Source organism: Epinephelus fuscoguttatus, linkage group LG23 (assembly GCF_011397635.1).
Source record: "Epinephelus fuscoguttatus linkage group LG23, E.fuscoguttatus.final_Chr_v1".
Lineage (NCBI taxonomy): Eukaryota > Metazoa > Chordata > Actinopteri > Perciformes > Serranidae > Epinephelus > Epinephelus fuscoguttatus.
Genome location: NC_064774.1, coordinates 16295108 through 16311173, shown reverse-complemented (window position 1 = coordinate 16311173; position 16066 = coordinate 16295108). Strand labels below are relative to the sequence as shown.

Genomic DNA, 16066 nt, shown 5'->3' with positions numbered 1-16066 from the left:
TATATAGGAGACACAGTGGAGTTTTGTGTCTCTTTTAGGTAAGTTGGTGTCTCCCTGAAGTTATCATGTGGCTTTTTTGGGTTGTTTTGCCTCTTTTTGTTGTTATATTGCAGTTCCTTTGTGTCTCTTAGTAGCCATTTTAAGTTTCATCCTGGTCAGTACGTGTTTATTTGAATGACATTTTGCAGGTAATTTTTTCCCAGCCTCTGTTGCTATCAGATTCCGTACTGATTTGCAGATAGTGTTGGTAGAGATTACCTGAAACATAATGTTACTTGTGAACGTAATAAATCATACCCATTTACAAAGTTGCTTGATTAATTATTCTACTTGCAAAATGTAGCCTTAATTTGTACTTGATACTATCAGAAACAAGCAGTCAAGCAAGATGAGCAGACTGAAAACATATGTAGTGTATGTCTAAATATTTCCATTTTCTGCTGTATTCACAACATCTGTAACTACAGCAGAAACAATCCTTCCAAGCTCAGACTTACTTAGACTCATCCTCTTTCAGCACTTTGTCCTCATCGTCTGACGGCACCTCATCCCATTCTGAAACAATCAAACCACAGGTGTTAATAGACATTCAAGTTTATTATTATTGCTCAGTTTCTTCAGTCTGTTACTTGAAGGGACAGTTTATCCCAAAAAACTATTTTCCCTTTTACTTGTAGAGCTACTTATCAGTCTAGATTGTTTTGGTGTGAGTTGCCGAGTCTTGGGGATATCGGTCAAAAAGATGTCTGCCTTCTCTCCAATATAATCGAAATAGATGGCACTCAGCTTGTGGTGCTCAAAGCGCCTAAAAAATACATTTGAAATCATGACCCAGTTACTCAGGATAGTCCACAGACATTGTTGTGAGCAGTTCAATGTAGAAACTATTTTCTTTCTACTAAACTACACCCACCAAACGTATCACAGCACAGAAGGAAGAGTGCATCTACTCATGGACAAGAGACTTGTGCTTGTGACAGCGCAAGATATAAACATTAATTCCCCTTTTCCACAGTCATATGCTGACTTGGCTTGGCTTGGCTTGGTTTGGGCCATCAGCCCAGCATGGCAGGGATTTGCATTTCCATAACAACAGGGCTACCATCTTGAAGGTGTGTGATGGCTTGTCTTGAGTGATGACGTTTAAAAGCTGATCCACAGCTAAAGTCCCCTGTTATTTTTGCTGCGTGTGTTTTTCCACAGCAGGGCAGGTAAAAGAAGTTTACCTGTTGGAGGTGAGCTGTTTGCAGAGGTGCAGTAAGAGCCTGTTGTCTGCAGCTCTTCATTAACATCTCACTGTGACCTTTTCTGCTTTCACTCTTCGTCCCTGCTGTATTATTAGCCTTGCCTTTATTAAAGAAAAGCTGCCAAGAAAGTTCAGCTAATTCAGTCATAAACATTTTAATTCCTATAGAGTTTTCACAATAAAAGTCCTGCATTATTTTTTTATGTCTTTAATTGTCTTCACACAACTTCTAATACAGCGGACAGTGAACATGAAACAGTAAAATAAAGCAGATATCTAAAGTAGAAAAAGGACGCAGGAGAGAAACTAAACTCCAAACTAGATTCAGTTAGAAGCTACAAAAGTACTGAGAGCTGAACACACAGAGGCTTTTTAAAACGCCTTTCTCTCTGGTCTCCTGCAGACAGAGGTGAGGAGTCTCGAACACACATGCTAGTTTGAGAGGGAGAGGCAAGGTGGTCGGGTGGTGGCTGCGGTCAGCGAGACGTCACCACTACCTGCTTGAGGGCGGGTGGCCTGGGTTTTGGACCTCCTCTAGAGAAAGGTCCATCTCTGGTGCAATTTGGCATGGTACAGGGTATCTAAACTGACGATGGAAATGCAAATCTGTGCAACATGGCTTGACTCAGTGTGTCCTCCTCGGCTGAGCTGTGATGTTAGCTAGCTCAGTGGTGCTAGGTGAGCTAGCAGTAGATGCACACGTCCTTCTGCATAATGATACGGGTGGCAGGTGTTATTCAGTAAAAAGAGAATAGTTCCTACATGAAACTGTTCACAACAAGGTCTGTGGATTATCTTGAGTAACTGGGTCATGATTTCTGGAAAGAGACATTGCTGTTGAGTTTTTCAAATGAATTTTTTAGGCGCTTTGAGCACCACAAGCTGAGTGCCACCTAGTTCCATTATATTGGAAAGAAGGCAGACATCTCTACGGCTGATATCTCTAACACTCGGCAACTCACACCAAAACAATCTAGACTGATAAACAGCACTACAGGTAAGAGGGAAAATATGTGTTTTTGATTTTGGGGTGAACTGTCCCTTTAAAATAAGAGCGATTGTGACTCACGCTCCACAGTGTTCCACCATTCCATCAAACTGTCAGTGTCCTGTAGCAAAAAAAGACAATGGTGGTTCACACCTGAGTGATACACTACTAGAAAAGTTCATTGGAATATTTCTGTTTAGCCACTTAAAAGAGAAACTGACCCCGTCTTCGCCCTCATCCTCCAGACCTGCCATAGCGTGCTCATCCTTCTGAGCAGCCAGCCACTCCGCCTGAACAAGGGGTGAGGGAGAGGGTGGATGGGACAAAAATAAGCCAGTGAATACGTCAATGTGGAGAACACATTCACACAGATTAGTCATCATAACCTGACATTATGTAAGTAGACTAAGACTTTCCTACACTCTGGCTGCTGCGTCAGTTAGTGTGTGTGCGCTATGCTGCCGAACCGGTTCAGTCACATGTCAAAGGAATGTGTCCCATCAGGAACGGGGACATGGAGATAACTGGGGCAACGGTGGAAAACAAAAACATCTCATGATAGATTCCCAACTATCAGGTGAAATCAACAAAGTGCACTTTGCATAAATAATGCCACACGGTCTTATGTGTACAAGACAAGAGGTTTTCTGTTTAAACCTGTTTAATAGCAAATAAGCTTCTGTGTGTAACAGTCAAATTAATGTAGTTTTCTGAGGTGTAAATGCTTTACATCAATGTGTTTGGTTAAAAAAGCCGAACAAAGCTCAGATATATCCCAAAAACTCTGGACTTACAGATTTAGCCTACTCTGGCTTAATGACCAAAACAAGGTGTGTTAATCAGAATCAAGAAAGTCATGGTGATGTGCAAAACTGTGTGTTGCTTCATCACGAGTTATGATCATGTGATGGCTTAGGGGAGGGAAGTACAGCTGTGGGTTACACAGTATAAACACTTAACAATGGGTCATGTATTAGCACATTCATGCCAACCGGTTTGATGATGATGAGGAAGTTTATCTCAGGATGAAAGGCATACCATGTTAATACCAATCACTGCCAAAATAATCCAAGTTTAAAGGGATAGTTTGGACTTTTTTTTTTAAGTGGATTTGTGGGAGGTAATTATCCAAAGTCAGTGTATACCTACAGTAGATATTGGTCGACATGCTCCCAGTTTGGAGAAGCAGGCAGGAGTATCGATACCGAAGCTAAACAATATACTGCTATGGATGGGGGCCGCAGCAAAACTAATTTTAGCCATCTAAAAATAGCTTCATCAGTTCAAGTGTATGCTGTATTTGGGATATTTCTACTGCTTTACCTTTGTGTCAGACAGCAATGTCCGACTGGCAATCTCTTAATCAGTTCCCCATCTACGCTCTCGTCAAACCCACCATACTCCATGACAAAAACAGTATTTTTACCTCACAAAACACAGGAGTCACTGGTCTACCTTTGCCTCAATTAGTGATTGTTTTTCACAGTGGAGTCTGGCTTTGCAGAGAGCAATGTAACAGCTTCAATACCCCGTTGGAAATTGCTGGTTCTGTCAGCGAGGTAAAGTGGTAAAAATATTCTTATTATAGCATACACTTAAACTGATATTGATTCTTTTAGCTGGCTAAAGTACGTTTTGCAGCTGCCCCCGTCCACAGCAGTACATTGCTTAGCTTCAACATCAACACTCCTGTCTGCAAACTGAAGGCAAGCCAACCAACCTTGACGAAGATAGCCCTCTCCCAAAGGGGAAGCTGTTACCAGTTTCAGTTCCAGATTCTATGTGCTCTGCAAAGCCACTAGACTCCATTGACAAAAACGGAAATTTTACCTCACTGACCACAGGCGGTACTGGCATACCACTGCCTCGATCAGCTAGTTTCTTTTTTGTTTGTGTGTTCTTTGGGGAATCCTAACCAAACAGCAACCTCAGGGGCTGAAAAATGAAGCCAACACATACGTGTTGACTACTGTATTTCTTTGAACGGCCACTTAAGGCTCCAGAAGCCAGCCAATCCCCAAAGACCCCCATGCTGAAATTCCCAACTTCACAACATAAATAAACGTTGTGGAGTTCAAGTGGACATTTTTGCCAAATTTAAAGAAATTCCCTTGAGGAGTTCTTGAGATATCATATTTACAAGGATGTGATAGACAGACAACCCAAAAACATAATCGCTCCAGAAGTGAGTCAGTCCTCATGGGTCCATGTTAAAATGTCCCCAACTTCACAGCAGAAATAAACATGTTTACAACCTGGTACAAAAAAACAATTTTGGTCTCCATTGCAAATTTTAACATTCGTAACAATTGTACAGGGATGAAATTTTATATAATTCACCCATTTTTATTTTATTAAGGAACAAATTTAGGCACAATTCAGGGTGGGTAGATTTGAGGGACAGGCTGTCTGCTGATAGCGACCCTGGCTACTCAGTCAGATCCACCCCTCGCTCCTCCACAGCGCCAGCCTCTCATCCAAATATGGTCACAATAACCAAGATGGCGACTGCCGTAATGCCAAACTAGAGGCTTCAAAATGGGAGTCCACAAACCAATGGGTGACGTCACGGTAGCTACGTCCATTACGATCTGAACTATCCCTTTAAAACACCAAAGTCACATACAAACATACAAATACATACTACAGTATAATACAAACATACTAAGTACCTCAAGCAACCCCACTTCAAAAAAAAATCCTATTTCTTTGCCACACTTTCCAACTTTCCAGTTTGCCAGAAGGAAACGTACCCTTGCAGCCTCTGACAGGAAGTCACTTGGCACAGCTCCTGGTGGATCTTCACACTCCTCCTGTATTGCTTTGCTCTGGTGTGACAGAGATAATAAAAAGTGAGCATGTCGTTCTCTTGTTTTTAAAGATCTGACAGCAGAACCCAATTTGTTTGTGTGATTAGAGATAAGCTTTACCTTAGCCTTGTGTTTTTTGAGGCCTTTAAGTTTCGATGGCTTCTTCTGCTGAAAACAAAACAAAAAGTCAAGTATCACGTATGTAATGACACCGAAGTATAACGCTAAAAGTGAACACGAGAGTGACAAAAATACCGATTTGCAGGTTTCCAGTTCATCTTCTTCGCTGTCGATCATGTCTTTCATGAAATCTCTTCCTGTGTGAGTGAAGTCATCCTCAGCAAAGGGATCCTGCAAAAAATACCCGGCATAAAGTCAAACCAGCATAAAACATTTAAACTAAAGTGTTACATATAGTAGCGCCCATGCTTGTGTTGTGCATTAATCAAGATTGAACATACACTGGATGCTTGCTGAGGTATCTGGTAGCTGAATCCAATCGGTTCACTCTGTCCACTGGATGTCTTAGGTTTGCGTGGGATGGGAGGCGGGATTTTCGCTTTAGTCGTTTTCTGACACAAGAAACAAAAAATATTATTAAAGAAAGCTTAAGACTTGGGCTGGGAGATATGTTCCCCAACTGACCACCATCAGCCCAACAACCAGCAACTGTCAGTATTATCTGAATTCAAGTTTCTCTCTTTCACCAAGCTAATGCTGGCCTTACACTACGACTTTTCAAGCAAAATTCCAAAATTCAACCATTTAACGAATAAAACCCAGTCCGAGCTGTCTAAAGTCAGTCTTTTTTCTCGTCTTGACATTCCGACAAAATCAAACATGTTTAATATTATAGGTTTTGAGCCTTGGCTTATGCAAATACTGGATATCAATGAACACTGTCGACAACCAATAGTTGCGCTCTCCCTAGCACTAAAGAGGAAGCAGCAAACTGTGTAGACAGTGAACATGAAGGAGACTCCGAGGAGGTGCAAAAACATCAACAAGTCTTGGTTCTCTTGTACTTTGGAAAAAGAGGACACACTCGTGGAGTTGTGGCGTGAACAAGTGTGTTTAATTCAATGTATATATGACCAACCAACCAACACAGTGGGGAATCTTCATTTCTTAAAAAGGTACACCTTTCATTCGCACGGTCTACCCCCCACTAAAATAGCGCAGCTAAAAAACAAGGGGCTGGTAGAGAGTTGAGGCGACAAAATCCAAAATGTAAATGAAGACTAAGGTGTAGAAGTGCTGCTGGGTCTTAGTAGTAGTCACATACAGGTGCTCTTTGTATACTTCAGGTGCACTGTGTTTATTCCATCTTGTTCCACCATGCATGAGTGAAGTATACTCTCAATCAAAAATATGTAATGAAGGTCTACTTCTAAAACAATCCAAGGAACACTGTAGGGTTTGCACAAAAATTGAAATGCCTTTATTTTACATGCCGTTATAGGCATTGCGACTCACAGGTCTTCATCAGGGGATCCTGATGTAGACCTGTGAGTGCCTTGAACTGTTTTTGAAAGAGACTTCTTGAAAGAGCATTTCACGTGAGGGGAAGTGGTGTCCCAATTCTCCATCAGGTTAAGAGCTAATCTGACGGAGAATTGGGAACGCACAAAACCAAGGGGAAGGGCCAAGACAAGGGCTAAGGGGAAGAAATGGAATTGGTCCTAGGTCTGTAAGGGCTTAGGGCTTGAGTCAACAAGTCTGTAAGGGATCCATTTGGGTTTGGGGGATTTTCTTTAGATATGAGACGGTGCCAATCTTTTCTTTCACTCATTTTTCAGAGGGACACCATTAAATTTGCAAAAATTCCTCCCAAAAAACAACCAGCGATGTTCTCAGCCAATCACCAATTTCCAATATATTCTTCCAACTACTCAACCCTACTTTAGACGCCAAGCTTATGCGGTCAGGAGGAATCAAATCAAACATCTTCTCTTCTGCATGAAATCTGAAGTAATAACAATCACTCTGTGCATAGTCGTCCATTCTCACCCTCTTCAAAACAGTCTGATGCAACTCAAGTGTTGGTGAAAGGTTTACACTTAAACTCAGAGAGTGTTTCAAAGGCTCATCTCCTGTGAAATTAGACACTTGCTGTGGCACAATGACGCATTTGGCAGCAGAGGCACGTGTCATTATGTTCTCCATTGTTGCTAATCTGGTCTGTCAAAATGATTGGTGCCCTGATTGCTCTGTTCATTGCATGACAACATGTTTATACAAAGCATTTACACTGAGCTTTAACTATTGCTGCTGTTCATGTGTTACAGGTATCATGTTACAAGAATACTTTCCGGTTAATGGACATACCGGTTTGTAGTCCTCCATCTCGTCTTCATCGTCTAACTCCTCTGCCGAGAAGCTGCTCATCTTTTTCTGATAACTGGGGTCATCCAGCATGTCCTCCTGATTAAGACACATTTATGAAACATTTCTTTCACCTCTTGTTGCCTCGCAGCAAAACATTTCACAGAAACATGTTTACCTTAGAGCTTCGAAAGCCCCCGTGCAGCAGCTTTGTCTTTGTTGGTTTCTTCTATTGATGAAAGAAAAAAGATCATTCAGTGAAAACAGGTGAAAAAATGTTGAATGAAAATATGAGCATTAAACGAAAAAGAAAGTTACAGGTTTGCAGTCTTCCATTTCCCATGTATCTTCATCTCCATTTAATCCAGCAGACATATGGCGTGTTTTCTGGAAGTGCTCGTCATCCATGAAAGCAGCCTGAGATTCATAACAACCATTATTCTTTGTAAGTCAGGTATGTTAATCACCAAAATCACACAGTAGCCATATCAACCAGTGGCTTGTGGGCCACATATGGCACACCAGAGGTTCCCATCTGGCCCACAGACTATTACTGAATACAGAAAATGTGAGGAGGAAAACATGCATTCTGGCACTTATGATATCATAAATATATATATGATAGCATTTTATTCCTCCGTATACTGAAGCAACCCCCAAAACAACTGATTTAGAAATAATCTTATTAGAAATGATTTACCAACCCCAAATATGTGAGTTTGACCTATGGGTGTTTCATAATTCCATCTGTCAGCTTGTTATAGAGTTGCAGTCCATTCTGTGCAATAGTCCACCTTCCACCTTCTTTCTCTCTCTGTCAGTACGTTTACATGATGTAGCGGATTACCTGGATTTTTAGGGGTGCCAGTCGGAGCTCCCTCCGACAATTTGAAATCAAGTATTGGTCAGGGTAATCCCCCACAAGGATACACAGCTCAGTAACCATAAACTCTGTGTCATGTACCCTCTTTTGGTTCACACCACCATAACAACGCATACAAGGAACAAGCAAAAAAAGGCAAAGGAACGCCATTGGCTGGTGCTGGAGGTGTGGCGGGGGCGTGAATTAACAGGGAACGGGACGTGAAGATTAAAGGGAAATGTTTATCCTAACGGTGGATCGCCACAATGACATTCAAGAAAATCAATTTATTGTGTTAGTCCAACTAAAACCAGATGAGCATTTTTGGACGGACGAAATGTACAGAGTGTAAAGTTGCCCACTATGGTACCAGTTAGCAGCTAGCTCACCCTAGGTATCTTCTTTGTCAATTGTTTGGTTTGTGACGGTCAACCAGAAAAAGGTCCATTACTAACATGCTGAAAGGGGGCATAGTGCCACCTATTTAATTTCATAGTCCTGCCTCCACACTGTCTGCTTAGAAAAATTCTGGTCTTTGAACAAATGTAGCTGATGACCCCTGCCAGACAGGTTACGGTGAAAACCATGTTGCATTGAGTTCCTGAAAAATATGTCCTCATTTATAACCACATTTTTTGTCGAATAAGTATGGAATAGTCTTCATTTCTCAAGCATGATTCAAGTCAGCTAATTGCTAGTCTGCAGTATGATCACAATAAAAAATATATAAATGCAAAGTTATCACACACATATAATGGTAACAATAAGAAAGATAGTACCTTGCTGGTTGACTGAAGATTCATCTCCTCCACATCCTCAAAAGCATCATCCTAAGGGTGACATGAGGAAGGGAGTCAGCTGATAGATCACATGATTCCCTTCTATGCAACCAATTAGCAAATCTCATTCAGGGCACCCTACTGCCTACTGTTGCTGCTTCCTCTGCAAGCTGCTTTGCAACCCGCCTCCACCCCAGCTCGTCCTTTTCATGCTGTGTTTGACTTATCAATGTCATTTGTGTTTGTCACTGATGCTGCTCTGTTCTGTTCCTGGGGGGTCTTTGCTGCTGCTCTCCCTGCCTTAGGCTTTCCATGTAGGCGCATGGAAGGGCAGGGAGGTGTGCTCTCTCTGCCTAAGACTTTTAATTAAGACACGTGGAAGGGCAGAGAGGTGTGCTCTCTCCACCTTAGGCTTTCCACGTAGCATGTGGAAGAGGCTTTCTGCGTAGGCTTGAGTAAAGGCAGAGGGGCCCCGGAACAGAGCCATACTGCCAAATATTATACTGCAAATGGAAATAAAGTTTTCTTTGTCTAAAGTGTACCTGACTGAACTACATTTATTCATTAAAGAAAGCTGATAGAATTAAAAAGATTAACTTATTTATTTTGATGAATCACTTTAGTCAAATTGAGGATTTTGTTCAAGGACTTTTTGTTTATTTATTTATTTACGGGTGACGATGTCATGAATATAAAGGCTCATTGAAAAACCTTAACAGAAGCTTCAACTGTTAAAAAAACATTGTCATTCGCGAGCCTGCAAATTCATAACTACTCCAAAACTGCTATGCTAACTGAAAAAACTGACCTGAAACTTCTCACGAGGTGTGTAGCCATGTGCACCCAAGAGTTCACCATGTGTTTTATCCTGAGGGGAAAAAAAGTTCCAAACCTATTACACTGCTTCAATTTCTTCATACCACGAATACAACGTTCATGCACAGCACACACGATACAAACCCACTATTTTCAAATGTATACAGTCATACCTTTGAGCCTTTGTGTGGTGTGTTTCCGTGTGCCCCCTTCGGTTCAGAGAAAAAGTTTCAGTGTTAGACACATTCATTTAAAGGTATATGCTGTGATATATTAAGAACAGAAGACGTGTGATACCTTGTCTACAGTGATGGCAAATCCTCTGTGTGGCACAAACTTGATTTTCACCTTCTTTTTTTTCTTCTGGAGAGAGAAAAAAAAAGATCCCGCATATCAAAGCATGCCAGAATAGTTAAAGTTCTCCCTTTAGATGCTAAAAAAGACTTAAATTTTCAGTATCTATATCAGAGAATGTTATTTTTTTTGTTTATTTTGTTATGCTGCTATTAACCATGATAAAATCCTGGCATTAACATGTATATTGCTCGCTGTTAAGTGTAAAAAAGTAAACAGATCCATGGCGGTCAACCTCTTCGTGCTGGGCTTCTCCTCCCTCCTCATCCTCACAAGTGCTGTCATCCAAAACTGTCCCCTGTAGACAACAAACCACTGCATTAAAAACTGCATCACGGTAACGCTTTAAGAGAACCAACATTTGTTAAAGGGATAGTTCCACGTTTTTGAAGTGGGGTTGGTCACCACACCCCCAGTTTGCAGACAGGAGTCTTGATATGGAAGGTAAGCAATGTACTGCTGTGGACAGGGGTGTATTTTAGGTTAAGTGTATGCTATATTAAGAATATTTTTAACACTTTACCTTGCTGTCAGACAGCCATTTCCGAAGGGGAAATTAAGCCGTTACATTGCTCTCTTCAAAGCCAGACCCCATTGAGAAAAACATTAAAACACAGGAGCTGCTGGTCCATTGCTGCCCCAATCAGCTACATCAGCTGATCTCAGCCCAGTCAACTGATGGAGCAGCTGATTGATGGAAGGGAGTCAGCTGATAGATCACATGATTCCCTTCTATGCAATGGATTGGCAAATCTCATTCAGAGATCAATAAACTGCTCTGGCCTGCCTACTGTTGCTGCTTCCTCTGCAAGTCACTTGGCAACTTGCCTCCACCCCAGCTCCTCCTTTTCATGCTGTGTCTGACTTATTAATGTAATTTCTGTTTGTCATTGATGCTTTCCATGTAGGCGCATGGAAGGGCAGGGAGGTTTGGTCTCTCTGCCTTAAGGCTTTCCATGCAGGTGCATGGAAGAGGCTTTCTCCATAGGCTCCAGAAAAGGCAGAGAAGCCCCAGAACAGAGCCATACCACCAAATATAATACTGCAAATGGAAATTAAGTTTTCTTTGACTAAATGTAGTTCCTGACTGAACTACATTTATTCATTAAAGACAGTTGATAGAATTAAAAAGACTAACTCATTTATTCTGATGAATCCCTTTATCTAAACTGAGGATTTTGTTCAAGAACTTTTTGTTTAGTTATTTTTTCATTTAAGGTTGATGACATCATGAAATATAAAGCTTCTTTTAAAAACCTTAAAAGAAGCTTCAAATGTTAAAAAAAAAAAAAAAAAACAGGTACTGAAAAAACTGACCTGGGACTGCTTACGAGGTGTGTAGCCATGTGCACCCAAGAGGTCATCATGTATCTTCTCCTGGGGGGAAAAAAGTTCCAAACATATTACACTGCTTCGATTTCTTCATACCACGAATACAACGCTCATGCACAGGAGACACACTGTACAAACCCACTATATTCAAATGTATATCCACTCCAGCAACTCCTTTTCATCCTGTATCTGACTTATCAATGTCATTTCTGTTTGTCATTGATGCTGTCCTGTTCCCGGGGCGTCTGCACTGCTCTCCCTGTCTTAGACTTTCCATGTAGGTACATGGAAGAGCAGAGAGGTTTGCTCTCACTGTCTCAGGCTTTCCATGTTTGCACATGTAAGGGCAGAGAGGTGTGCTCTCTCTACCTCAGGCTTTCTGTGTAGTCCTAGTAAGGTAAAGTTTTCTTTGACCAAAGTGGTCATGACTAAATTACTGTTTCTGTCAATGGAATTTGGTGGGTTTGACGAGAGCATAGCTGGGGAACTGAAGCCCTAAATCACTGTCTGACGCAAAGGTAAAGCAGTGAACATAGTCTAAATATATCGTACACTTAAAGTGATACTGACTTTTTTAGGTGGCTAAAACACATTTTGCTGCTGCCTTCGTCCACAGCAGAACATTGCATAGCTTCCATGGTGGTATTCCTGACTGAGGGGGTACTGACCATCATTTAGTATGCAATACACTGACTATGGATAAGTACCTCAAACACCACCAATTCAAAAACTTCAAATTATCCCATTGAGAAATTAAAGTGTGTAAACAATTTTATCCCAAGATCGTAAAATACTAGGAAAAAAAAAAAAAGGTACATATTTTCAGATGGGGACTTTAGGGTTGTGAATTCATGCACCGTGTATTTAGTGCATTATAGTGAGTATTTGAGCTGCTGGTTGCAAAAAGCACCTCAAGTTAAGATTTTCCTTAAGATTTTCTTGAGATAAATTCGGTTGCACAAAACATCGTCAAGTCTCCTCCTTAAGGTTTCCTGAAAACATTTACAAAATGATTAAAGTTTTTCGGATTATCTTGGTCTTGTACTTAAGGACTTGCTTAAAGTTTGTTAAACCATTGAACCTTAGATCCAATGGGATCTTTCCAGTCAGTTATTGGTGAAGTATTTCATTTTAGCCATAAGTTTCCTACTTAAGGGACAAATTTAAGGTGTTTTGAGCAACTAGCCCCTGATGCTTAAGGGTGCTTTCAGACCTAGAGTTGTCTTGCTTTGGTCTGAATCAGGGACTAATTTTGTTACAAAGCTACATAATTGCCTAGAGTTGGTTCGTGTTTTCACAACAGCATTTACAAGCGGACCAGATCAAATGTCTTGCACAAGAAAGCTGCTCTTGATTGGTTAGAATTTCCATGTAGGAAAATCCAGGAAGTAAACCAAACGTTGAAGAAGAGTACACTTGCAAGATAAATGTGACACTTTCTAATGTCACAATGGAGGGACAACTACGCAGGTTGACTTTAGGTAGATTTTACCTCTGACCATCGGTGTATGACAGAGTTCTTATTGCTGACGCTTCTCTAATTAATGTCATCATTATGTTGTGGAATTACAAAGACAAAAATCACCAGAACTGCAACACTAATGTAAAAAGTAATGTATGTAACCTTTTAGACACACCACATGGATGGATTAAACTTTCACGGCAGATTCAGGAGAAGATTTGAAGCAAAACCTAAATAATGTCCTTAAGCTCGTACTTGTACTTCAGATAACTCACCTTTGATTCTTGAGGTAAATGTCCGTTCATGTGTTTTCCTTCTAGTGCGTAGGAGGTAGTTGATGCTCTTCTAAGCAGCTGACTGACTTTGGCCTTCAGATGTTTCTTCTGTTGACAAAAGGAGACATTGTTAAACTCTTGGGTAGAGCAGTATGCGCTGTAGTATTTACATGAGTAGTTTCTTTTTTTCCTTTTTGGCTGGTTGGTGGTGGGCGGGGTTTATCAATTAAGCCTACCACACCTCTGCCAGTGGCAGAGGTGTGGTAACAGTGTCCATGAGGGATTTCAGGGCTGAACAACCTTGAGAGTGAGAGACCTGCCACCAAAGAGCTTTATGGCTTTTGCCGAACTGAACACCAACTACCTCCAGCTTTGTTTCTTTTTGGATCAACCACCACAAAGAATCGTTTACTGACGCTGTTTGGGCTGGCTGTTTGGGGGAGCTTTCAGTTGGAGCTAGCTGTCTACCAGGGGTAAACCCACACCACCCACTACTAGCCAGCCTTCTTTCCAATTATATATATATATTGAGATATCGCGGCAATCTGTGTTTTCACTTTTATAAGATAGGGAGCGCTGTTACACATGTTGTGAAATAGAACAGCACTGCCATGTCCAAAACATGAAGTGAAGATCCGTTGAAAACCAAAAGACGATGTTGTTTACAGAGACGTAGCAGCTTGTAAACTGCACGAAAATGCTCACGCCAATGCAAAAGTTTCTGGTTGCGCAAGCCGTGGTGATGTTGATGGTCTCAGACTCCGATAATTTGTGTTTTGATCAACATTACGAATCCAATTTGGATGAAGAAGCAGATGAGTTTGGTGGGACAAAACGGGATCTCCATGACTGTGACAGTGAGACACGGGCAAGACGACCACAGAGGAGAGGGAGTCAATAGTACTGGCACTGAACGTGACAACATGTTGCGTTTTTCCTCACACAGAATATTCTGTTCATTATCATTAGTATCATTTTCTTTTATACAATTCAAACAGACATAAGAAAATGAGAAAGACACAAAAAATTTAAGTGTGAAATAGATTAAAATAGAATAAAATGATTTTTGCATATTAAAACAGAAGGTCTCTTCTTTAGTTTGATGTATATACTGTTTACATATTCATAGAACAAATTATTCTGTGGGTCTTGAAACATCAGTGAATATGATCAAAAATGCTTGCGTTGGCTGGCAACTTAAAAATAAGACTCTGGTGGGGAAAGTGTTAATACTGGTAATAAATTACAGAAACAAGATAACATACTCTGTAGTCCATCCCATTCTGCTCATCTTCATACTCTTCTGCAGACATGTGCAATTCTGAAAAATACTCCTGAAAAACAAGCAGTGCCATTATAAACACACTGATGTGCTCAGATCTGATGCAGCAATAGTTTTTGTGTTGATTTATTTGAGCATATTTTACACATGAATCAAGAGTTAAATTGGCTGAACAGTACAGCAAAACAATTCTCTGTCTGACACATTATGGCTTTAATACTCCAGACTAGGCGTACTCACACATGCTTACGCAATGTATATTTGATTCCAGACACCCTGATTGTTACCTTTGATGATTTACGAGTGGTGGGTAGTGTCCTGCTCTTCGCCTCCTTTGTGTCATCAGCAAACTTCTCCCACACACAGAAAATTGTTACCATCACAAAGACAAACATGCAAATACAATAAGAGCACTGAAACAGGGATTTTGCATTGCTTCATTTACCTTCGACCCTCTTCTGGAAAGTAGGGACAACTTGGCCTTCCTGTCCTTTTTCTGTCAATAAATAAATAAATGAAAATGAATTTTATAGAAAAAAACCACATATTTTTCCTCTTACCTGCAGTGCTATTTGTCAGTCTAGATTGTTCTGGTGTGAATTGCTGAGAGTTGCAGATACCGGTTGTAGAGATGTCTGCCTTCTCTCCTATATAACAGAACTAGATGGCACTGGGCTTGTGGTGCTCAAAGCACCCAAAAAATGCATTTGAGAAACTCAATGGAAGTGTCTCTTTTCAAAAAATCATGACCTGGTTACTCAAGATAATCCACAGACCTTGTTGTGAGCAGTTTCAAGTAGGAACTATTTTCTTTCTATGGAGGTATACCTGCCAACCATATCACAACGCAAAAGGAAGCGTGCATCTACTGCTAGCTCACCTAGCACCACTAAGCTAGCTAACGTTATAGCCCACTCAGGTAACTGCTCACAAAAACTGGTCATGATTTCTGGAATGAGACATTGCTGTTGAGGTTTCGGAATGTAATTTTTTGGTGCTTTGAGCACCACAAGCCGAGTGCCATCAAGTTCCGTTATATTAAAAAGAAGGCAGACACCTCTACGGCCGATCTCTCCAACACTCTGCAACTCACACCAAAACAATCTAGACTGATAACTAGCACTACAGGTAAGAGGAAGAATATGTATTTTTGATTTTGGGGCGAACTGTCCCTTTAAACGATGTACTTGATAACAACCACAGAATGCCTGACAGGTGGCTGATGCGTGAGATTGTCAGTTTGCACCTTGCTGTGACTCCCAGAGACATCCTGATCCTCAACACTTCCTCCATCAGAGTCCACCTTTTTCTGAGAGACAGATAAGCTTTTTTAGCGTCATCTCTTTCTGGTTACAAGCAAACAATGCTAACGAGACAAACAGCTCGTCTCTTACTTTCAGTGACTCTCGGCGTAGTCTTAAGGTTCCAGACTTGTAGAAAAAAAAAACAAAACACAAAATTTAGTGGCTGAAATGTCTTTGACAGATGGTTCAAAGGAAAGTGTTAGGTAGTGTGCCAACGTGTTTTTGAAAATG

General features: G+C 40.9%; 1 protein-coding gene across 8 annotated transcripts in view; it reads right to left on the bottom strand.

Annotated features, from left to right (window-relative positions):
- si:cabz01007807.1 (uncharacterized) overlaps positions 1-16066 on the bottom strand; it is a 65568-nt gene that overhangs the window by 4688 nt on the left and 44814 nt on the right. For 6 of the 8 annotated variants that reach the window (XM_049567590.1, XM_049567592.1, XM_049567589.1 and 3 more), the window contains 22 exons: positions 15926-15961; positions 15778-15840; positions 14977-15027; positions 14819-14881; positions 14515-14583; positions 13250-13357; positions 11498-11557; positions 10416-10478; positions 10124-10189; positions 10000-10035; positions 9819-9878; positions 9011-9061; positions 7688-7786; positions 7548-7598; positions 7373-7468; positions 5506-5616; positions 5300-5395; positions 5165-5212; positions 4988-5062; positions 2456-2524; positions 2316-2355; positions 498-555 (listed from right to left, as the gene is read on the bottom strand). In XM_049567590.1, the coding sequence (XP_049423547.1) occupies positions 498-555; positions 2316-2355; positions 2456-2524; positions 4988-5062; positions 5165-5212; positions 5300-5395; positions 5506-5616; positions 7373-7468; positions 7548-7598; positions 7688-7786; positions 9011-9061; positions 9819-9878; positions 10000-10035; positions 10124-10189; positions 10416-10478; positions 11498-11557; positions 13250-13357; positions 14515-14583; positions 14819-14881; positions 14977-15027; positions 15778-15840; positions 15926-15961 (1469 nt within the window). The remainder of the gene's footprint in view (positions 1-497; positions 556-2315; positions 2356-2455; positions 2525-4987; positions 5063-5164; positions 5213-5299; positions 5396-5505; positions 5617-7372; positions 7469-7547; positions 7599-7687; positions 7787-9010; positions 9062-9818; positions 9879-9999; positions 10036-10123; positions 10190-10415; positions 10479-11497; positions 11558-13249; positions 13358-14514; positions 14584-14818; positions 14882-14976; positions 15028-15777; positions 15841-15925; positions 15962-16066) is intronic. The other 2 variants (XM_049567593.1, XM_049567594.1) reach the window with 2 other exon arrangements.